The sequence below is a fragment of the Cinclus cinclus genome, chromosome 8 (assembly GCF_963662255.1).
Source record: "Cinclus cinclus chromosome 8, bCinCin1.1, whole genome shotgun sequence".
Taxonomy (NCBI): domain Eukaryota; kingdom Metazoa; phylum Chordata; class Aves; order Passeriformes; family Cinclidae; genus Cinclus; species Cinclus cinclus.
In genome coordinates, this window is record NC_085053.1 from 22936631 (window position 1) to 22960979 (window position 24349).

The 24349-nt window shown below is 41.8% G+C and overlaps 1 protein-coding gene across 1 annotated transcript in view; it reads right to left on the reverse strand.

Moving 5' to 3' along the window:
* Positions 1-7109: 7109 nt before the first annotated feature.
* TRABD2B (TraB domain containing 2B) overlaps positions 7110-24349 on the reverse strand; it is a 263432-nt gene continuing 246192 nt past the window's right edge. Inside the window, exon 7 of the mRNA XM_062497531.1 lies at positions 7110-7332. Within this exon, the coding sequence (XP_062353515.1) occupies positions 7110-7332 (223 nt within the window). The remainder of the gene's footprint in view (positions 7333-24349) is intronic.

The following is a 24349-nucleotide window of genomic DNA, read 5'->3' on the forward strand; positions in this document are numbered from 1 at the left end:
AAAGGGCACTGCTGTTCAAAATGATTCAGTCACATAGGGCTGATTGAGGCTGTGTATCCATCAATTCATAAAGAAAACCAATGGCTTTCATATGAAGAAAGAAAAGGTACATCATATGTCACGCAGGAGGACTGGAGAACTGATATAATTAGGACAATAAACTGATATTCCATAGGACAATGGAGATAAGGGATGAGCACAAAGCAGAAAACTCTCACTCTCCTTCCTACATCTGTCTTTGATTTGCTTTGCCTCTATCTGCCTGTTGTTGATGTTTTTTCACATTATCTTGGTCCCTTTGTTCAAGCTGCATTTCATTCCAAGAAGGCAGGGAGCTCCAGGTGTGAATGAGGGCTGTGGACATGAACTCCCTGTCACAGTTATTATTGTTACCATTCCTCTGAAAGCCAGCCTGGTGGAGGTTTGGCTCTGTGGAATTTGTTCTGCTGTTTTAACCGTATCCTTGTTAAATGTGGAAAATGGAATGCAAGTGGAATGAAAATGTGGAAAGTGGAATGAAGTGCAGTGCTTTGCATGATGGCTTGCACCCAAAGGTGCAGCCTTAGCTAGAGAAGTGCTGGCATGCTCTGGAGCAAGATGTTTGAGACTGCAGGACTGGGACCTGATGTTCAAATGAATCAGGTGTTCAGGACTCGTTGCTTTTCTTTGTAACGGGAAAACCTGCATGTTAAAAAAGTCAATACACAATTGTCAATGCTTTATATACTTCCAGTGTTTTTCATTTTAAGACCCCAGTGTTATTCAGTAATTGTATTCCCACCATCCAGCTATTTAGCAATCTGAACACATACTATTTCCCCCATTACTATTGTTTCCAGTACTGGCAGTACACTTGTGGCTGTCTGGTTATTTTTGTCTTTGGACACCCCCTGTGTGCATCTAACTGGGCACAGATATTTTAATACATTTTTTCAGTGGTTCCCTCTGCTCCAGTCGAGCCTTTGGAGATGTTATGGAGCCCCTTTGTGTGTGTTGGATGAACACATCTCTGGGATGAGTCTGGAGCAGACAACTGCCATAACATTGAGCTGAACTCCAGCTTTCCCCCAGTCTAGCACGATGTGTTCAGTCCCTCCGCAAATCCGGTGCAGCTCATTCCTTCTCCAGTGAGGATTCAGTGCACAAGCAATGGTGTGTTTTCCTTCAGATGTGCTGCCTCAAATACATTTGCAAGGGCCAGGAATAGCCTGTGGCTGGACCACACAGACTGTCCGGATGGGCTGAGACTCCAAAGATAGGATGGCAAGCAGCTTTAACAGTCTGGTTGGTATTTCAATAGATGGACTCTTTTTAGCTTTGTTTTTCAGGAGTTACCCTTCTATTTTGCAACAGGCCCTTCCTGTGCCATGTTTAGCTCATTCAACCCAGCTCCAGTGTTTTTACCTCCCACTGCAATTCCTACAGTGGATATTTCTAAACCAGCTTTGCTGGTGGAGTCCTCTCCAAATGGTGTGTGAAAGACCAAATGATTTAGCACATAATTAAGAAGTAAACAATGAACAGCAAGAAGTCTGCAGTGTCAGCTACAAGGCATGGCTTGGATGCAAGAAAAAGCAATATGCCAAGAAAAATGAGTGACTCTGTGACTGTATCTTGACTGGAGAGGCAGCTTCTGCTCCATCCCCGATGGAGGGGGAACCCAGTTCAATGGGTTTTATTTGCTTGTTTGTTTTGCCAGTGCCAACAAGAGTGGTTCAAAGGACAGCAATGGGAGAAAAGAGTTTCCTGCAGCCACCAGGAGTGAGCATGGATGCTCCACCTGGCCTTTTTCACACTCTCCATCTGGTTTGTGTGGAAGGGCTCATTTCCTGGCCCTGCTGGCCTCACTTCCTAGCACCAGTGCTTGAGGTCTAACACCAGTGACAGGAGCAGGTGCTGCTGGTACAGCTCCAGGGCTTGCAGTGCTGTTTTACAGTACCCAAGCAAATGGATTTAGTGGTCAGGGAAGGGAGTAGTTAAAAGGAAAAAGCTTGGTTTTGCTTTCTCCATGTCTCATCTCCTGCTGGTGTTGGGCATAAAAGAAGCAGCATACCTAAGCCCCACAGACAGAATGTTCCTTTTTTTCAGTGATTCCCTAGCTTTTAGTGCAAAGGAAAGAATCAAGACACACAAGATTATTGTGCTATGGATTTATAATAACATTTTATTAATATATTATGCTACAAAAATATTTTGATAAAATAATATTAGAAAGCATCTTTTTATTACACTCTTCAAAACAGTTCACAAAAGCAGGAGGCAGAACATGAAAAAATATCTGAAATACATCTGAATTGAAAACTGACAAATATGCAGTTTGAATTTCAGTGTGAATTCAGCATGAATCTGCAGGATGGTTAATCAGTCCTGTAGAAGGAAAGTATTGCCTACTTATTGCAAAGACCTCTCTGCCTTTAGCTAGATTAAGGTGCCTCCTGAAATGTTAGTCACAGGAAAGGCTGAATTTGGGTTGGGACAGAGCACAGACAACACACACACACACATAAATGTACACACACACACACCCATACACACTCACCCTATGATCTCAAACTTCAGCGAGTTATCTTTCTGCTTCAGTTAAGCTGAAACATGCTTAAATTGAAGCTGAGTTTTAGCATACCCCATGGAACATTGATCACTTCAGAGATATGACAAGACCATATAATTTTTGGATATAATAGAGAAATACGGTACTAAGCAAAGTTTGGCATGGTAACACTTATGCTGAGATAATAACTTTGGCACTTTGGTTTCTCTAACATAAATATATGATGGGAAATTCCTCCCTAACAGTGGTATATGGTAATGACTGAGTCATATCATTTGACTAATCAATGCACTAAACATAGATTAAGTTCTCCTTCTTTCCATCTCTCTCTTTCTCCACAACTGTATATTGAAGTACTTAGATAAATATACAACTCTGTACCTTGGGTGATCCTAAATTACAGTGGAGCTTGAAGGAATGGGAAGGGAAGTTCAACAAAGCAGATTTTTGACACCTGTAGAAAGCATAGTTCTCATAAATCATGTTCATCATTATTGTCAGAAGACATACTGCCTTATTCAACAGCTCGAGGGATTGAAGAGAAACTACATCAGTCATAAAATATAAAATACCTTCTGTCCCAGCTTACTGACTGGTTCTTCAAGTGGCAGTGCATGTTAATATAATATCTGTAGTTAAGCAAGAAAAGTATTAAAACACTGAAAGAGGAGAGATTAAATTTGTTGCTGATGATAGGAGATTATTTATTCCACCAGGGCAAGATCTTGGCAGATACTCAACATTTGTTTATAATGCTACAGTTACATTTAATGTGAACCATGTCCGTGTCCTGTGTAGCTGAGAAGATGAATCAGCGACCATTGAGCTTTGGACTCATCCAAAGTGATGTCCTGGACTGCCAGACACTGGGTGACTCTTGATTCTGTTTCTCAGAGATAAGCAGGATCATCAGTGCTTGCTATTATATGTGGCAGGCATGAATGTTTTTGCTAAATCTCCTGCTCTTGGAATCTTGTGATAATATTGGAATCTGCGCTTTCCTTTGGAAGAAAGAGTCGAGTCAGTTTTTAGTTTTCTGAGAAACTCACAGAGGAAACTGAAGCCCCCTGAAGCTGGTAGTCAGTGCTGCTTCCAGAGCATGTATCAAATCTCGTCCAGGTTTTAAACTCGTGGTTTAGAAAATCATTAGAAATTCAGAAATCATGATCCATTGTGACAGTGTGTGTAAGTCTGTGCTAACCACTACAACTGTGTTTTAATTAATTCTGGGCTGCCATAGCTGATTGGTAAACAACCCATTTTATCAACCACAGTGAGGGTTCATTATCCAGCACTGCTCTGCAAGCAGGTCCTGTATTGAAGAAAGCGATCCTAAGTGGTACTTTAGGGTAAGACAAGAGAATAAAAGAAGTGTTTGGTTAGAGACCTGTGCTGAAGCCATTCACGTGGGGCTCCTGAGCTAAGATCTACAGAAACCTACTTAACCTTTAAGTCATGTCTCCCCCCTGAGCCAGAGAGAGCTCAGGTGACTGAAGGAGCTGCTTCTAGGTGGCAAAAATCAGGTGTGTAGACCCCAAATCCAAGAGACACCTTTTTTGGACACCTGCACTGCACAAATGTGGGTCACCAGCACAAGGGTTCCAGTAAAATTCATTAATTTCCCAGAATTACAGAAAAAAATCCAGGAAGTGCAAAGATGTTAAAACATATATAAAACTTTGATAGCCAAGCCATTCACATCCTGTGATAGCCAAACATACCACAGTATCTGAGCTAATGAATATTGAATATAATTGTCCAGTGCAGGAGTGACTCAGAAAACCTCACTGGTGATAAAAGAGTGACTATTCTGTGCAGCACAATGACAGCTGGGAGCATGGAGAGATTTGTGTGTTCCTAATATTATTAAAAAAAAAAAAAAAGCCCCAGAGGTGTATGGAGAAAGCCACAGATTGGGAAACTTCAGAACTGTGATTTCTAGTCTTGGTCCTGTTCTTGGGTTTTCCTTGCAGTCTTGGAGAAGTTGTTTCTGTTTTCTGTTCTTTTTTTTCTCCCTTATCTTTACATGATCTTGCCTATATCTACTGTAGGTTTTCCAACACCTGGAATTATTCCTGGGATAGTACCACAGAATATTTTCTGGATATGATCCAATTACAACAAATAAAATTCAATGGGTTCTGGTTTGTTGGCTGTTCACTTTTAATATGTAAGTTATCATCACTCTTAATATTTACCTTCCTTATTTCCAGTTACATTCTTGTAAATAAGACATTATAATTCAGTTTTCATCTTTGCCTTGAACACATCAGGAGATCCAATAATCTTTTAAAAATGCATTAACGTTGAATTTGAAGGTCTCTTAAACCATTATATTTAAATGAAGGCATTTCTAGAGTAACAGCTCAAATAAAACCAAAATGAAAGTTCTCAAAATATGTTTCCAATATCCATCTCTGTGCAATAAATATTATGCAAGGTGAATGGCTTCTGTCCAAAACTAACATCTCTAATCTTTTGCTAGCCAAAATGCACAATATGAAAGTATGCATGAGGTCTGTTTGAATCTCACATTTGGGGCAAAGCTCAAAGTTTTCCATTCAGCCTTATCAACTGTTGTACTTTAAAAAAAAAAACAAAACAAAAAAAAAAAAGATGGGGGAGAAGCTTATAGCATTCTGGGCTATTAGCCACTTAAACTGACCAGAAACCTACACAACCTGCTGTCAAAAGTAGAGCAAAGTTAAAAGGAAATTACCTGATTTTGTCCCTGGCCTTTGCAAGGCAATGGGCTGAGATGCATGATGGAAATGCTCAGTATTTCATCCTGAAATCCTGTGATTTTTGTAGTCTAGTTACTTTCTAACTTACTTTCGATAAATAACTGGTATAAATAACAAGCAAACTGTGAATTCTGAACTCTCTCTCACTGCAGAGTCTTGCAGATTGCATGGAATCACCTGCAGCTCCAGGGACCAGGCTGTAGGGCTGCTGGGAATATTACAGCGTTATTTTTCAGCCAGAATTCTATCAGCAATGTTATTATAATTATCACCATTATCTTTTTTCCAAGTGGAAGAGGCATTGTATTGTATTTTTCTGATTTTGAGACTCCTTTTTTAAATAAGATGTTTTCATCATATAGTTTTGATTTTTGGTTTGTAGATGACTTAGCAAAAAAAACCCCACTATTTCAACTAAAACTCATTTTCTAAACTCTTGTATCCAAGATGCTTTTCATGATGTTCTGATGGTGAAAAAACATCGACATACCTTTTAAAACATAATAATTTTCAAGATGGCATTGGGGTTTTTCCTCACAGATGTTGTAAATCTCATTCCTCCACAGCTGTTTGGACAGGGAGCACGTTTGTCAGTGAGGGCAAGGTGTCATGACTTTTCCATCTAAGTCAGGTACCATAGTCTAAAAATGGATGAATGTTTTGTATGAATCCATAACAGGGAGATTAGTTTGATTCCTGTGGTGTTGAGCAGATTTTGGACAAGACATAATTATTTCAGTACAGAGATATCAGCTCTATCTGCTCATAGCAGCAAGAGGAAGAGGGATTTGTAGATGTTTTTTTTTGCCTCCAAGTTGTCCATGGGAATTAATACAATTGGTACAAAGGAGTTCTAAAGATTAACAGGACACTACATCTTTATAATCTAGAGACAGACCAAGTTCTCCTCTCATTTATGCTCGAAAGGGTTTTAGCCTTATGCTTATATAAAATGAGGGAGATAAGAAAATAATTCCAAGTAGGATTATTCCAGACTTTAAAAGCAATTTTTTTTATTAAGAAAAAGGTGTCCTAATTTATGTTAGCTGGTGAACTAATCCCAGGGCAAAGAGGGGAACTGGTAATTTCCAAAGATGTTAAATAGTTTAGTTAAAGAAAACAGGGGGAATGTAGAGGATTATTCTGAATAAGGAATTACTAAATCATGTAAAAATAACTGGTATTTTAGATTGTGGCGGCTAATAAGTTAAGAATGCATTTATTCTTCTAATGGGCACAAGCCCCAGAGAGCAGGATCTGCTTTATTCAGTGTAAGCTGTGCTAATGAGATAAAAAAAGTAAAATAAAGAAGTTCAGCAGAAATTTACTTATTGGACGGTTGCTGTAAAATATTATGGTTAAAGAAACAAAGAAAGCATTCATTTGGTGTCAGTTCAGACATTTGCAGAGTTGTCAGAAAACAAATATAGAAAATATTAATTTATCTGTTTCACCATCACTACTGATTAATAGGGATGTTATTAACATATACAACAAGAAAAATAAGTTTACCAGTCGAATAAATACATTTTTTCTTTTTCTTTTTTTTTTCTTTATATGAACATGTCTATTTTACAAAACCCCATAGCACTATGGGAAATAAAGATCCTTCTACAAAAAGAAGATGTAAGTCAGTGTTACAATAAAGCTTTAGAGTTTCAAAATGTATCTGGGCAAAGAGACAAAATCAGCTAGAAGGCACTACTGAGTCATTGAGAGGGTCCAGCTTGTAACTGTTGTTGTCTTAAACTACAATTGGTTCATAAATTATCTCTCTTCTCTACTCCAAGGGATTGCATGTAATACTAAAGTGGTCAGGAGGGCTGCAGTAGGCTCAGGAGAAAAGAAGCTATGGCCATGCAGAGAGGAAATGTTACAGATGGCCATGAGAGGCTGGCTGGGGCTGAGCCCGTGGGCTGGGGCTGGGCTGGGCGGTCGGGACGTGGCCTCTGATCCAGCTGGTTGGAAATCCAGATGGGAGGCTTGACTGTGATGTAGCCATTGGTTATCCTGATATAGGAAGGCAACGTGGTGGTGCTAAAAGAAAGCACAAGAGAAGGGAATTAAACAGGAGAACTCGTATCCCTGGTAGGAACCACAATGGCAATTCCAATTCCAGTTATTATTATTATTATTGTTGTTATTATTATTGTTCACACACATTAGACACCAAGGGGAGAGCCAGAGACTGATAACTGTGGTGATGTGGAAACAGATCTGATCCAGGATGTCCCTCAGCTTCTGGCTGCTGACAAAATATAGCCAAAGTAGGGATTGCTCTTAATGTATCTGACTTACTGTGCTCCATTTTTAAGCATCCATTACTGGCCAGCATCAGAGACTGTGTTAAATGCATCCTTGTGCTGACCCAGATGACCTTGCTATTATGTCCCTTCTTCCCACCCAAGGTCTGAAAATTTGCCATGCCTCAGTGACATGCTTTATTCACCACAGATCACATCCTGAGTCCAGGAGGGCACAGAATACTTCCCTTCCCTGTTTCACAAGCCTTAGAGAACGTACCAGGATCCCCTTATATAACTGATAACCTTGAGCACGGGAGGCTGAGCAGGTTCATTTCTTTTCCTGGCTTTAAGCCATCTTGGATCAAATCACAAAGCCAAAACCAGACTTGGTCACTGTTAGGTTTCCCTGGCTGTGGATTTGCCTCAATAGCAGTGTGATTGCTTATTGATTGTAGCTTGAGTTAGTACTTTGATTTGAATTTGAAGGTTGGAATTTATCATGACTCCCATGACACTGGAGGTCAAAAAGGTCCATTTCCAATTGATTTGGAAGTTTAAGTTGTAATCTCCATTTCTTAAAATGCCCCCATTTCATCCATTACTGGATGATCCATAATCCACCAGTTGTCAGGGAGCAGCACAGCCAAGCATGCAAACTGCATAGGTTGGATTTTGGACTTAAACCCAAGACATTCTGCTGAGAAGTGAGGAGAAAAATGGCAAACTCCCCTGAAAAAAAAAAAAAGATGTGACACTAATACCTGCAGATTCTTTAAATCCTTCATAAAGGGGATTTTGAGGCACTGGAAATGACCCTCAAATAATTTTTACTGGGGTAAGAAGCTATGCAGTCCTATAAATACTTAGCTACAGTATCCAAGGTCTTGACCTTGGAAGAAAAAGGTTGTGTCTTGTATAATATCAGATAAAAGGAATAACATATTACTTCAGATTCATGCACAGAAACAGAATTTAGAAGGACTAAAGGCTTTTGTCTTTTTCTGTCTAAGCAATAGCAAGATAGATTTTAGCTGAGATGCTTTGAATGTGCTGAGTCAATCACAAAGTGAGAAGATTGAGCCCACCCTGAAGAGGGCATTGGTCAATGTCAAATCCCATGGACAATCCCTGCACATTGCACTTCATCCTGAGCTTTGGGAGAAGTCACTTCATTTCTTGCCTCATCCTTTATACTGTCACCACAGTTTCAGGGTGGGATAGCTGTTCTGCAGCTAGAAGTGATCTTAACTAATGTGCAACAAATTAGAGTAAAAAGAGAAGGCAGTTCAATTAAAGACACTGGAATTACTTCATGGGAGCAGATAATCCATCTAGCTAGTATTAGGATTCTTATACTGAGCAGCAGTGCTTGCTTCAGAGCAACAAACTGTGAACAGAGAACTCTGAAATCAAGGCCTGTTGGAGAAAGATCTCTGGATTCCCATGGTGTGTGGTTGGTTTATGTCATGAAGCGATGATATAAGACACCCAGCTTTTAGAATTTCTGCTATATTGCATCAAAACTGCTGCAGTCACTGAACACGGAGAGCTGATTTGTGATAAACTAATGCTGCTGCTTCCAATGTGCCTGGCAGGAATGGCACTGGACTAGGCACTGTGTGGCCAAGCTCCTGTAACACAAGCAATATCAGCATGAACAGCCTTCCCACAGTGAACACAATGCACCATTAAAGCAAAGTTCTGGCAAGAAGAGATACTACATGCTCTGAGTAATCCAACACAAATGCAGTCATGCTTCAATTTCTGATCCAGATCTCATTTATCCTGATGAGTGATGATGTGGTGCACGGGTCTGGCAGCACTAACAGTGGGATCACAACTCTGGTTATTCCCCTATACCTGGTTTCCCTAAAGTAAGCATGGGTAGGTGTTTGTCCTCATCTTTTGGTACTGATTGTCATGTTACAGAACTACAACATTTTGCCCTAAATTAAATTTTAAGCTACAAGGAGGGTCTTATTTTAAATTCCAGTTAAAAAAAAAAAATCACCAAAATGCCATTCAGACTTCAGTTTGTGTGTATTCTGCTCTTGACACATTCTATGGGCTTGATCCTTCAGTGAGTTTAAAGCTTCCCTTGCACAGACTGTCTTTCTACTCCTCAGAGATGTTGTGTGCACACAGGCTGGCCAGGGAATCTGTAAAAGCATCACAAACCCACTCATCAGCCAGCTACATCTAAGGGATTCATAAAGCAGCCTTAAATCAACATTTTATGCTTCTGTAGGATGTTTCTGTGTTCTAGTCAACTTCCATAAGTGTTTTGGTTTTGTTTTTTTTGGAGGGATGGGGTTTTTTGTTGTTGCTGTTTGGTTGTTTTTTTGTTTATTTTCTCCCTGATTCAAAGACCTGAGAATTGCTGACCACTTCTCCTCAGTTAATGAGGTTATTTTCTGTTTTCAAGACATTACATTTGTATAAAAGCATTCTTGTTAAGATAAATAGTGTTAGGTGGGGGTTGTTTGTTTTCAAAAACTCCTTGAGTACTTTACAAGAGAAGAACAGTGTGTTTCCACTAACGTGTACAAAGCATTTGCTAATAGAAAATGAATCACAGTTTATCCATACAAAACATTTTCTTAAACCACTGCCAAGGCAGTTTAGAGATATTTAAAGAGAATGATCCCTTTTACCAAACGCTACAAGTCCTTGTGAAACCTCTGGTCCCAGTTTGTAACTAGGCTGTTTCTGCAGTGAATGGGGAGAGAAACCTTTCCAGAAGCTGGTCCACCTCAATCCAGTGCAGGTCTCTAGGGGTTCTTACTCTTGCTCGGGGTCTTTCACTTCCTAGGCATTACAGAGGGGCCCTGGACAGCCAGGTTGGATTATAACCTAATCTTAGAGGTGGCCGTGGTGTCAGGAGATGACTTCTGCAAACTCCCTCTGAGCACGTTTGCATGTGCACATAGGGTCTCACTGACCCTTGGACATTCCCTAAGGATGAAGCAGAGTCCCCTGAACTCAACCAGAAACCTTCCTTGGGGAGGATTTGAGCGTTCCTGAAATGAACATAGAGAATAATAAAAATGAATCACAGATCTGTGGGATAATAATCTAAATTATTATCACGTCTTCTCTTGCCAGACCAGGATATTCTGTATTTCAGCCCTTTTGTCTGATAAAAATATCTTTAATAAAACATTCCACATGATCTGTGGTTAACAGGCAACCACTGGCTTTGCTGTTCATACCTCTCTTTTTTTGCTTCTGTGTATGAGATTGTTTTAAAAACTTGGAAGACTCCAGGTACGTTTTAGCCAAATGACCTGCAGTATCATATTCATGAGCTTGTTCTTTTGATCAGATAATAGGACAGTTTTTCAAATCAGTGCATTACTCATACATTGTCTTGCCATCATTAGAACGGGTAATACTTTCACCAAAAATGGGGCCTCAGGCACAGGCTTTGTGCACAGATTCTACTGAATGCAATTACATGAATTAAGTGCTCTAAGATGGGGGTGTGCTGAAGCACCTTGACGATTTGGGAGCATTTGAAAGCTGAAAAATAAAACAAGCACACAAGCAACCCATTGAGGGAAATTCTGCTCTGGTTTATCATGTGAGGACTTTGAAGGGAGCTCACAAACTGATTTTTAGCATGACTCAGTTCATCCATGTAAGCAGGGTTCATCTGATCACACGGGACACCACAGCAGAAGGACACAGGGTAGGACCAGGAAAGTCTTTCTGGCCCATCTGCTCCAGACACAGGAACAAGATCTAAACCCCTCCTGACATTTATGCCTCATCCAGCCTCAAAAAAACACTGATAATTATAGCAATTATCACTGATAATTCCAGAGTCTGTCCAGTCATTCATTCCGACATTTCACCATTTTGATGCCCAGAATTATTGCTTAATATCTCACCAAATCTCCCTTGCTACAGTGTAAGGTCAGGACTTGTCCTGTCCCCACTGACAGGTTCATTCCTTTTCTCAGCAGCCTTTCACATATTTTGAAGATTTAACCCTGTTTCACCTCACCTTTCTGTTTTTTAAACAAACAATTCCTTCCACCTTTCTTTGAAAGTCCTCAAGTGTTTTCCCTCTATCCTTTCCTCTGCTCTGGCTCTGATCCATGTCTTCTCTGGAATGAGATGCTCCAAACTGCAAACAGTAGGCATAGGTGAGATCCCACCAGCCCTGTGCTTGGTGCAGTAGGTACCACTGCCTCTGTATCTGCAAAGTGCATGAAAAACAGGCAACCTCCAAGAGGACAGACAGTATTGGCACTGTTTTTTGCCCTTAAAATCCAAACGACCATTATGATCCCAGGAACTGTTCTGAAGCTCATGGAAAACTGATGGTTTTCCATGGAAAACTGAGGGGGTGAGGACCAACCCAATTATCATGATATTTCTATCCATTTTTAATCTGCTCCTGTGCTTTGGTCCCAGCGTGGTTCTGTTCAGGGTAGCCCTTTCAAGTATTACTTACAAAGTGTTTGGGGATTTTTCTAGATCAAAAGAGCTATGTAAACACAAGACAACTATTTTTAATAAATGTAAGCAAATGTTGACTCAGACAGCCTTTCTTACAATAGCATCTGATGAAAGAAGCTAGATTGAAACCTGAAAAATGCATGTTTCTATTGAAAACCTAAAAAAGCTAGTAAAGTGAAAGAAAATTTTTGAGTAAATACAATAATGACTGTTTTGCATTTGTGATTTGATGTTAACCTTATGATGGCTAGGGGTTTTCTTAAGTGATATTAAGCATATGCTTCCTGTTTCTTTTCAAACAAAATTTGCCCTACTTTCCCCCCCGCCTTTTATTTAATGAACAGATGTGAAAGGACCGATCACATTATTTTTCTGGTGATCAGAAATAATGTTCTGCAAGTGAAGACAATTATTCTTGGAACTAACCAGGCCTATTTATGTCACCAAAATTTAGTCATCAAGATTTGAAAAATACATCTGCTTAAAGCACTGGGACCAACCCGTTGCATTCTGTAAACGAGCTGGCTGGCAAGAAATCTGACCACACATTTGAAGGAAAAGAATAGGTGCTCAACCAAAAGTTAACATGAGTATATTGGGGGGTAAAAAATCCACTAGAAAAGTGTGATAAGGATATAACTTTGAAGACAACTAGAGTAGACTCTTAAAGGGAACATGAAATCCCCACCTCCCATAATGTTCATATTAATGTTTCTGGAAGGGATTCTTTAGATTAACACAGGCTCTGTTCCCCCCATCTCTCTCTTCATCATTACCTTCCTTACAGACACTGTTCTTGCAGCCTGAGGGATAAATCCTACAGGATGCTGAGTCTTGTGGTCCCAGATGAGCAGGAGTGTGAGCACACAAGTTCTTCCTGCACTAGTATTCACATACCTACAACTCAGCACATCCTAAAGCCCTTGGTGGGACTAAGGCCAAGATGCTCATGCTTTCACAAGGTTCAGTTCATTAAAAAAAAAAAGTCCAACTGGATCTGATTAGGGAACCCAGTTTTTGGTCCAGAGAAGGCCACTGCTTATTTGCAGTAGTGTAATAAACTGCCTTAGCATGACTGAGTGAGTAAGCACTATCACACACTGGTCTGGGGCCAGCAGAGAACTGGCATGAGCCAAAGAAGAGCCTTCATCCTGCTATTTTTTGGTTACCCCAGTGTCACTGGGAGCCTGGATCTCTGGTCACGTCCCACAGTGCAGGCACCACCCTCCCTGTGAGCAGAACAGCCCCAGCCACATGATGGACAGAGGAGTCAGCAACAGCACCGGGAGCATTTCCACAGCCCTTCACTGTCCATCTGATGAGACTCAAATGGGAACAATCTCCATCTGAGAGCAGTGTCAAGTTCTGATTCTGCCTTTTTTCAGTGCTTTGGCTCCTCTGGAGACTGACACGAGCAATTCTCCTCATTGAAATGGGCACCTGTGAACCTCCCTGCTGTGCAGAGGGAAAGGGCTGTGCAAATACCCTGGCAGAGGTCTAATCCCCCACCCCTGCCATGGCTCATCTCCAGGAGAAAGAATAGGATGCCAAAGGAAAAGATGGAAAGGGAAGCACAATTTTCACCAGGCAGTGGCTCTGAAAGCTGTGAGCAGCATGCCATGATCACGAGCCACAGTCACCAGGTACTGAAATGCAGCTGGGGAGCAGGACACTGCACACAAGGATGGGACACTCACATGTGCCATTAAAGAGAAACACAGGCAGCCCTTCAGCTGACCCAGACTTCAGTAGGATTTAAAAGGTGGCATTAATTGTGGCTGTGTCATGCATGCTTGTAGCCAGAGCTATTCAGCCATCTTCCTGCTACAGTTTATAGGGAATAAGACATTTCCAGAGGACAGCCCTTTCCCCACTAAGGCATGTCTCCAAGGCTGGGGAGATGAGCTGCTTCTAAAGGTCTCTATTTCTGGAATTCAGATCTCCTAAATCCAAACCAAGTTCTGGCCCCACTGGGGGCTCTGACTGATAGGGATGGGATCCCAAATTGGGTTGGGACAGCAGGGTGGGTAAGAGGAAAACTGCTGATTGTGTAGTGCAAAAAGCAGCTGCTGGTGGGACACAGCTCCCCTCTGCAACCCTGCAGCAGCTGTCCAAAACCAGGCAGAGCAGGGCTGCAGCTGCTGTCCCTTCCATGGGGTCTTGGCTCTGGAGTTTGACACGAAGGAGGAAAAGGGGGCTCACTTGGAACAGGGGCTCCAGGGGGACCGTGGTGGTGTAAGCAGGAGGAGGCTCAATGCTGAAATGCAGCTGAGATTCCTCTGGTGCAGTTTTGGGGCCCTCTCAGGATGGGCTGTGGGCTGGAAGCCAGGAGATTTGGTTTTTATCCCCGAGTCACCACTGAGGAACCATCAAAACCTCGTTAAATCACTTTACTGCTACGACTCCCCTGACTCTGCTCTGAGTCAGGACCTTGGAGCATTGGTGTGACACCACCAGCATTAACACAACCTGAAGTGTTTTGCAGGCTCTCGCTCTGATCTGCAGGTCCCAATGATTCAGGCCACCTGCAAAACATCTCTGTGATGACAAACTGAGCCCTGGAGAGACACTGACCTGCAGAGAGGCTGAGCAGGGGCATCCTAAAGCCACAGGTGGGTCACATCCTTAAGGCAAAGTGGATCATCTGCTGTGGGGCCAGAGGAGGGGACAGGGATGGATGGATGGGGCAGTGGGGACTGCTGTGTCTGAGACAGGGAAAGGGGGGTTTGCTGTCACAGCAATGCAGCCTCAGGGCTGGGGAACACAGTGAGGCAAAGGTGGACAGGAGGATGCATCCAGCAGGTAGGGAATGAGCAGGTGAGAAACAACTCCAGCACAGCCCAAGGACCTTTTTCTGAGGTGAACTTCCAGTCTGTGGGAAGGATTCCTGCACCTCACGGTCAGATTTAGCTTTCCCCACCCCCAGAAGAGACTGTACATGGCCCTTCTCAATGTCCCACCCCAAAGTCCTTTAGGAAAACCCAGTGAATACAAATCCTACACCCACACCTGTGGCTGTGGCAGAATCAGGCCTGCTGCTCCCTTCCAAACAACTGCAGAAAGGTGTAAAAACACAAGAGTATTGTAAAAAACAACAACCTTTGAAGCACACCCTTTGAGTAATTACCCCATTCCCATCTAATGACTAAAAGATGTTATATTCCTCTCTGATATGGCAACAACAAAGCTTTTGACCTTATTAAAACCAGCCCATCAGGAAACTACATGTCATCTTTACAAACAAAACAAAACAAAACAAAAAAAGCAAAAAAAAAGCAAAAAAAAACCACAAAAAAACCCCAAAAAAACCCAAACAAAGGTAAAAAAAAGAAATTAAATTCTTTAAAATCCCTGTGAACAGTAATTCAAGATATTGTAGCTGAAGACCTGTGATTTGTAGTAGTGTCTGGGTGGTCCTGAGACAGGATGACAACATTAGCTCTTTTCTTTGCCCTTCTAAGAAATGCTTTGATGATTCTCTAATATCCTAAGAATATCCCCTGTGATTCTGCAATGGGACGAGGCAATCACAGAGCTGGGATAATGCATCCCAGTTTTACCCCAGCCCTTGCTAAGAGGGGATAGCTCAGAGCCCTTTGTTCCACCAGCTCTGCACTGACATCTGAGCCAGGATGTGCTCACCATAGTCTAAATAGTGATGTGGGCTCCAAACCATCCCCAAACTCACCCCCACCCACTGCACACATCTGGCTGTGTACCTGATTTGTGTGTGTGATTAAGGCACTCATCATCACAGCTCAAATAACCATGGACTTGTTCCACTGCTCCTTGGACAGATAATGACTGTATTATTGCAGCCAAAGTAAGCAAGAACATCAAGGGCACAAACACAGATGGGCTTAGCATTGGAAAAACCCAGCCAATGAAGATTTTTTGGGCAACCTGCTGATACACAACACATAAGGAGTTAATTTGATGAAGCTGCAACCAGGTGGTTTTGAACCAAATCCCAAGCATGAGCAGAATATCTGTTTTTTACCTCTATTTTGCAAACTGCCTGCTCTCACCAATAAAGCCCCACATGCTAAAGAATTTATGTTTTTGGGGTGGTCAAAACTGTAATCCATATTTTACATCTCAGGCTCAACCTTTCAATTAATTAGAACCAGAGTGACTCGCTCTGCCCTTTCCTCTGTGTACTCAAGTGTTTGTTTGGCATTGTGTGGGCCCTATGGCTCAAATATTTTTTGCAGATGCACAGAATTAACCATACATGTTTAGATGTGCTTGGGGAACACATACATTCGTAGAGATGTATATACTTGACCCTGTCACTTTTTTGTTAAACGCTGTAAAAGATATCGACTTTCACCTCCAGATTTTAAAATTATTTAGAATAGGTGGTAGTGGGGAAATACCTAACACATCCTGTCAAATTAAGTATTTTCTCGGAGACTGTTCTCTAAGATAAAATTATTTTAGCTATAGAGATGTCTGTGCAATGTATTAAGGAACAGAATGAACAACCAAAATATAAACTAGCTTAAATGGATGTCGAATATACTGCATTTTCCCACTTGATTTAAATTTTCTTTTTCCTTCTCCCTGTTCTTTTTCAATCTCCACTTAACAGTTTTTCTCTTTGCTTAGTCTGTATCACATTTTTCTTTCTAATTCACTGAGCTCCCTTTCTTGCTTGCTGCTTGTATTTTTCCAGTGTCTCCCTTAGTAAGAATAATTAAAGCTGGGTCAGATCTTCGAGCCTGTTATTTGGAGCAGTATTGAATTCAAGCTTGTACCACTGAATAAAAGCACTGGCCTCTTTTTCTTGCAAATAGACTCACATATAAAATAAAAATTAAAAAAAAAGGTTCACAGAGCACATCTACCAGGCACATTGAAGCACTGCATTGGCCACAAGGTTTGTGTTCCTCCTGCTGCTGGCAAAGCAAATATGGTGACAGCAGTCACAGCACAAGCTACTTTTCCTCAAGAACTTCCAAACCCTCTGAAAGCCTGAAGATGCCATCAGTGGCTCACAAAAAGCTGCTTGCTGGCCTGCAGGACTGCAAGGACTGAGAAACCTTTCCCTGCCAGGTGTCATAGTCCAGACCCTGAGGTGTCTCTGCAGATCTGAGCTTCTGAGAGCGTGGTGTGCAGCATATCTCTCCATGGTTCAGCCACATGAGGCATCCCTGGCACCCAGCAGCTCCCAGCCACTAAGCCTGGCTCTCTCAGCCTGGGCTCAGGCCCCAGGTATAAAGCTCACTTTGTTCAGTTAATTTATTCAGGAATTGTGAAGGGTTGATCTGAGCAAAACCTGAATTTGGCCTGGCATTTTCATAATTGCAGGAATCTGGCTTTTACAACATTAAAACCATATGAATTCAAATAGATCCTACTTCTCCTTCATCCCAGTGAGTAACTGGACTTAGACCAAAGCTGCCCTTTGGGATCCTGCTGGGTTTCCAGCCCGCAGCACACCCCACGCTCCTGGGAGTGTAAGGGAATTCAATTTCCTCCTGATTCACTCCACAATGAATCTGTCTTATTAGATACCACAATATAACTGTGGTTAAACCCCTCCCATAAAGCAGCTGCCCACCACAATAGTAATGTGGCCTTACTCCCTGTCATACTTTTCCTCACTTCATTTTCCAGGGCATGAAACTCACTAGTCAGAAGGGGAACAGCAAAATCAGAAACAAATCCCGTATCCTGTACCTTTTTCCTCTGGACTAGCACTGACAGTGAATTTTAAAGACATTTTCTTTACAGTAACTCACTGGAAGATGGAATTTTTTATATTTTATGGATTATATGCAACTTTGAGGAGCAGCAGATTTGTAATTTTCAGGGCTTAGATACTGCTAGATATGTAGGGCACTCAGATAAAAAATCCAGCTTGGGGTTGTGGCATTTGAGCAGGTTTATTCTGGCATTTTTTTTCCCTCGCTGAAGGAAAAAATTCTGTATCCAGAACTGCAATACAGGGAATGCAGGTACTTTACTACCCATTCATGTGTTTGAGGAATCCAACTCAGCCTGGGCATGAGCCCATTCAGCAATTTTTAGTGCCTGCAACTGCAGTCAGCCTTGAGTTAACACAAACCACACTCCTCACCCACCCTAAACTGCAGGGTAGATGTGCTACTGGGTATTGAATTTTCTCTGCCTGTTAAACCAGACAACAGATTTTTCAGCTGAGTGAACATAAAGAGTTTTGTAGAGCTGTGTTAAAATGCAGTTCATGTTTAGAGGAATTACCTGAGGGTACTGAGTGTATTTTCCCATCTTATCTGTTTGATAAGAGCCAGATAACTTTTATTTTGCGTGTGTGTGTGTGTGTGTGTGCAATAGATAATATGCCATGAGGAATCATTGTAAAGATTCCATGAAGCCAATGCTCAGAACATCTGGCTAGTGAAAGCCCTGGACATGGAAAATATAAATGTCAAGGCTCATATTTATAAATTGGAAGGGCCATGACGACATCTGCTAACAAGCTTTCTTCCAGAGCCCATTTGCTGTACATGGTTATTCACAGGCACAACAAAAACGTGCATGGATCACATGCATGGCCTGCCCTTCCTTTCAGGAACACACACTCCAATAGCACACAAATGCTCTCTTCTCACAGCACAGAAATACAAGTGTTTGCAAACCTCACAGCAAAGCTCTTGCATACCAGACCACAGTGGGACACACACTGCTGGAACAGGCTAAAAATAGCTACGAAAAAGCCTTGCATTAACACAGAAGACAGTCAAACTCAGAGTTAACTCTTTCAGTGAAATAAGCTCCCTCCTTTTCTGCCTCACTCTACAGAAGACACTTTGTACTATAAATCTAATCCTGAAGACTTGTTTTTATGCCTGAGTAGTTGTGGATGGGAATCTTAAGACTTTAAACAAAGACTGACCTATTTGACCATGGTAGCTCAATCCTAACATTAAAACTAACTACAGGTAAAGAAATGTGATCCTACATTTGTAACCACAGGCACCTTTTCTTCAGCTTAGTGCCAAATAAGTTCATTTCTGATGTCTGAGAAATAGAAAACTGATCCAATGCATGAGCATAAATGTTTTTGTAATGACTTATTATTGTAGGTGTATAGACCACAGTTCACCCCAACGCTCTTGGCACTGGCCACCACCACAGAGGCTGCCCACAAGGCTGTCAATTTGTCAAGAGAAGGAAAAGCATTAGCAGAAAGAGCCTGGACTGCTTTATGATATCCATGAATTTAGCAAAGAATGGATTCCATGCTGCCCGTCCAGTCTGCAGTAGAGCTGTACACACACACACCTGTATGAAAATGGTAGGAAAAGCAAAGATGATGAAGTAACATGGAGAAGATGCACCTCCTGGTCAAAAATTGAAGAAGGATGCCTAGCTCTGCCTCCCACTTATTGCAGTCTGCATTACTGTCAGGTGACAAGGATATATGAGATACAAGGGAGACATGTTCCCATCTCAAAGAGAGTCAGCTGAAGGCTGCAGGCTCCAAAATACCCCACTTTAACTGGCATGGATGGACTGCAAAGTGCAGTGTTTATGTGATCAAAGCCTCCTGCAAAGTGAGCTCAGAGAGGTGGAGGTGAGTGCAGCAGATGGAGATGCAGGAGGGGTCCCTCCCTAATCCTTTCTCCAGGGCCCATACAAGCATGTGCAGCCAGAGTTTAAAAGGGCAGGTAGAAAGAGCACTGAAGAAAGAGAATATTTAAGTAGGAAATGGAGAAAGATGGAACTGTAAAGATAACAGGTTGTAGAAGTCCTGGCCGTGGATGAGGAAATGAGGCTGCACTGTCTGAGAAACAGCACAAGTAGAGATCACAGAGGAAGGAATCATCTAAACTGAGCTGCTGCTGCTTCTTGAAACTGAATCCTAAGAAAACATTTTGTTTGTGCTGCTTTAGACAGATCTTCGGCAGCTTTACAAAGTTAGCAGTAGTAGGACTGTGTTCAGCCCCAGTCAGAAATACATCAAACTGGGACAGATATAAAAAGATATTATAGACTATCTTTACTCAAAGCATATCAAATAAGAATTAGAAAATGAGAAAGGAAAATAAACCTATTCATAGGCTCCATAAAACATCTTGTATTGTATTTTCAATCTTAATCAGCATAGAAGAGGAAAGAGCAGAAAGTGCTCTTGGATATCCAGTGCTGAAAAATACCTCATGGTTCAAAAATCCTAACTTGTGTGCTCCAATTATGTTACTCGTTCGCCTTCAGAAATATGGATTTAATATTCATGATGGATTTAAATTTCACTAAAATAAAATACCTAACATATTACCAATAGAGAATTTAGTTTAATGAAACAAAACTGAAATCTATACACAAATTACATTTCCAAAAGGCTTTTGTGTACTTTAATGATTTTACTTTCAGGTATTTATAACTTTCATTAAACCAGCATTTGCATACTGCTTCATATGAATTGGTCATACTGGTGTGAGACACTTAAGCAGTAGTGGAAGTAAACATGCAAGGCTTTTTCTTGTTTTTCTCTAATTTTATCTGCATTTGTTTCATCCCACAGTGGCAGCACACTATTCAGAATAACAGAACAAAGTAAAACACATGGTTCTTTTTGTGTGTTTAGCAGGTAAAAGTGAGGCTGCACATCTATCCAGCCCCATCTGGAGGTTAACAAATTAACTCTTTGACTTTACAAGGGTAAAGTAGTTATCAGTCACGGCCGGCTGACAGGGAAGGTCTATTAGCACAGAGATGCTACAGGTTTGGACATGAATGTCAGGACTTCCTGTCATTACTGAGATGCATTAGAGCTGTGTGCTGAAGCTGGGTTCCACAGCTTTAGTTAATATATTCTGTGCACTCTGACCAACCTGATAATCCAAGAAGCCTCAATAAAAACCATCTTGGGAGAGAGGATATGTCATCACCATATCATTTGTTACAGTCAGGAGATTTACCTCTTGTTTTTACTGCACTGAGTTACACCGTGCTCCAATTTTACTTTCACTGGAGGGCTCGTGTACCTGGGGCTGTTCAAGGGGCACAATGAAAGAACTGCCAGAGCCAGTGCTTGTTTAAAGGAGGCATTGAGCCATCTGCTCACCTTAAAGGGGGATCAAACAGAAACAGGAAAAAACTGAGGGGAACATGCAGTATTCCCTACACTTGGCTCTCTGCTCAGGAGGAGCTGAGGATAACTTCACAGAAGCAAGATGGCATGTCTGAGAGAGGCAGACAGTGCTGGGAGAAAGAACCAGCTGATGCACTGCTACACTGCCCAAAATGTCTTCTTCTGGACACGTATATCCACCAGGGTTCAAAAAATATTGGGCAAACTAAAAGCAGAATTTAGGCCAGTTCAAAATATAAAGGTTCACCTTCCACAAAGGAACCAGGAGACAGAATTTGTCCAGGAGGTGTTTTGGGACCACTCCATGCCACAGAAAGCTCTTGCACCCAAACTGACGAACCCTGAGGTTCTTCTGATGACTGCAGATATTTGTATGCTACTCCCTGGAGCCTGGGGACACTCAGTGACAGGGACTGGGATCAGGGAAGATTCCCAGGAAGGAAATCCTGCGGGGAGAACGTGAAGGAAACAGACAGAAGTGCTGGAGGGAAGTCAAGGGGAAGTCAAGTCAAACCACACAAGCCAGTGAAGCCCCAGTCAGCAGTGAGGTGGGACAATGGAGGGAAGGTGGGACTCCCAACACACCCACACTCTTGCTGCTCCTGGCTGCTGGAGCAATCCCACAGGGAGACAGGTTCACCACAAGATGGAGAGGTCCTGAAGATGTGTCCTCATCCCTGGCTGAACACAGGGCAAATAAATGCAAAGGTGACACTGCTTCCTTGGCTGCACAGGCTGGAAGAGGCAGCGATCCCCCTCCCCAGGAGCATCAGGAGGCACTCCCTGAGCAGTGTCCTGACCAGGGAAGCAGACAGGGTAATTTAAACAAACAAGGCCCCAGTGATGGAAATTTCAACCTCAAAGCTACCATATGGAGGGAAATCATCTGACCACAATTTACCTGTTAGACTTCAAAGGTGTCTAGGTCTCCTCTAAATAAAAGCAGTCTTTTCTTTAATGAAGTTAAGTACTGTATTTCAGCACCATGTGTTGTGAAAAGGAAGCAATTTGGATTAATTTACTGAAATTTACCTTTCAGATGCAGTTAAGTGGAATTAAAAGTTTGTCTGAGTTGACAGAGTTCTGTTTTCCATCACTGCATTGTCTTGAAAGAAAGGATAACAGGCTAAGTGCTTAAATTCCATCCAAACTGATAAGGTTCACTCTGTACAGGCAAACTCAGTGTAGTTTATTATGTATTGTCTCCCTTCATCCATCACTGCTATACATTCTTCCCCCCTAAAATAACTGCTTCTTCCAAAATAAATTGATATTTGTGATGTTATTGCATTCATCTGAGGTTGAATAGTCTGCAACAGGCTATCAGAGAGCTGCCATTTCTACTTACAGGAAGAATTAATTTCATTTCCCACTAATGGCAGCTTCTGCAGGGCTGAGCTTACATCTGCGACTTAGAATTCCTTTTTTTCTCTTCTGAGAACAACTCCTTTCCATTAATTTCTTTCCTGTTGAAGTGTGTGTGTCCTTAACCTCTTTCCAAACACCACCTTCACCCAGATCTCTTCCTTAGCAATGGGAATTAACTTGCCCATTACATCCTTTCTTCTTTTTTTCCTCCCACCACTGTACTTTTCTCTTTCACATCCCTTAGCTGCCATTGCTCTTTCCAAACCTCACCCCTCCCACAACACCCTCCCAGTTATTAGGTCCCCTCCCTCCTTTTTCCCAGGATCTTTCCTCCCTCCTCACCTTAGGTCCCAGGATAACTCCCCCCAGCACCTGGGAGAGGTTCTCTCTTCTCCTGGACTGGGTTTGTTGGTAGCCTTGAACCATTTGCCTGCTACAACAAAAGTGTAATCCTGATCTGCTCCTCACTGACCACTCTGAAACCTCACAGGCATTTCTCTATTCTTTCAATTAACTGAGCATCTCGTCATGAAAAGCCAGTGAATGATCTGTAATTAATTATTTATATTACATGGGGAAGCCTAGCTAACACAGTGTCAACAGGAACAATGACACTCTGTATGCCAAACTGCAGCCTTGCAGCCTGAGGGTTTTGCCTCCCCTCCCTGCTACCCTAGCTGAATTTTGGCTATGGGAGATAGCCAGGGTCTGAGTTTTGTCTAAGTTTGAATTTCTCCCAAGGACAGACTTCAGATCTGCACATTTCTGCAAAATCAAGTAGTTGAAGAAAAAAAAAAATCTTGCTACTTGAAATCTCCATTTAATTTTGATTCTTGACAAGCCATTTCAAACAGAAACTGCAGTCAGGCAGGACTTTTTCAGTTTGTTTAGATTTTGGGGGAAGGAGGCAGAAGGGAGAGGAAACCACACATTTCATCAGCATTTTTTATTTTTTAATAGCCTTCAGTGCAGCCGATTACCCAGGAGATCAGCAAATCTTAGCTCTGTCAAAGACAGGGAGGAGACAGAGCAGAAGCTTTCTCATCCTCCACAGCAGTACTAACCCTCAACACACAAATCTAAACTGTCCACCCAGGGGTGCCAACTCAAATGCCTCAGCTGTTAAGACAGAACAAAAAGAAAAGGACAATCTCCAAGGTATAACTGAAAGCAAATACTAATAATGATGTGTGGCATTAAATGATGACTCATTTTTGATGAGGCCATTTCAGATTGTAGCCATAACCTTGGATCAGACCCGAATGATTGTGAGAGCTGAAGTCTTAGTGGAACCATTAATTATGGATTTCCTGGCTTTTATAGGTTGGACTCAGACCTTTGATGTTCCTTTAAGATTGTTCTCCTGTGTTCATTTCCTTTGTTTCTGAGTTGGTAGCTTAAGAAAACACCCCAAGATTTCCATGGAAGTGTATGAAATCGCCTAGAAATGCGTAGTCCATAAAAGCCCTGCAATTCATGGCTCATAAAGTCCTCTAATCCACGGTCAATAAAGCTTTGGAAAAGAGCTGTATGAACCACAGGCATTTCACAGTTCAATGAGGTTCATACAGGAATCAATAACCTGGTTTAAATTTGCCTGGATTTGTCCTCCACCTGTATATTTCTCTTTGACTTTCCAGGTTGAAAGGCAGCTCCAAGAACTGAGTTCTGGGGACCTTGCATGGAAACAATGAGCTTTAGGCAGCTTTCCCCCAAAAGCCATAGCAAAGACCTAAATCCCTCTGCATTGTCTCAAAGGTGAACAATTCAAGTTTCAGGTGACAACTGGTGAGTTAGGGAACTGGAAGAACAGCTATTTGGAAGGACAGGCCATAGCTCAAGTTAATATTAAATGCAGAGACCTCAGTCCATACAGAACATTCAACTG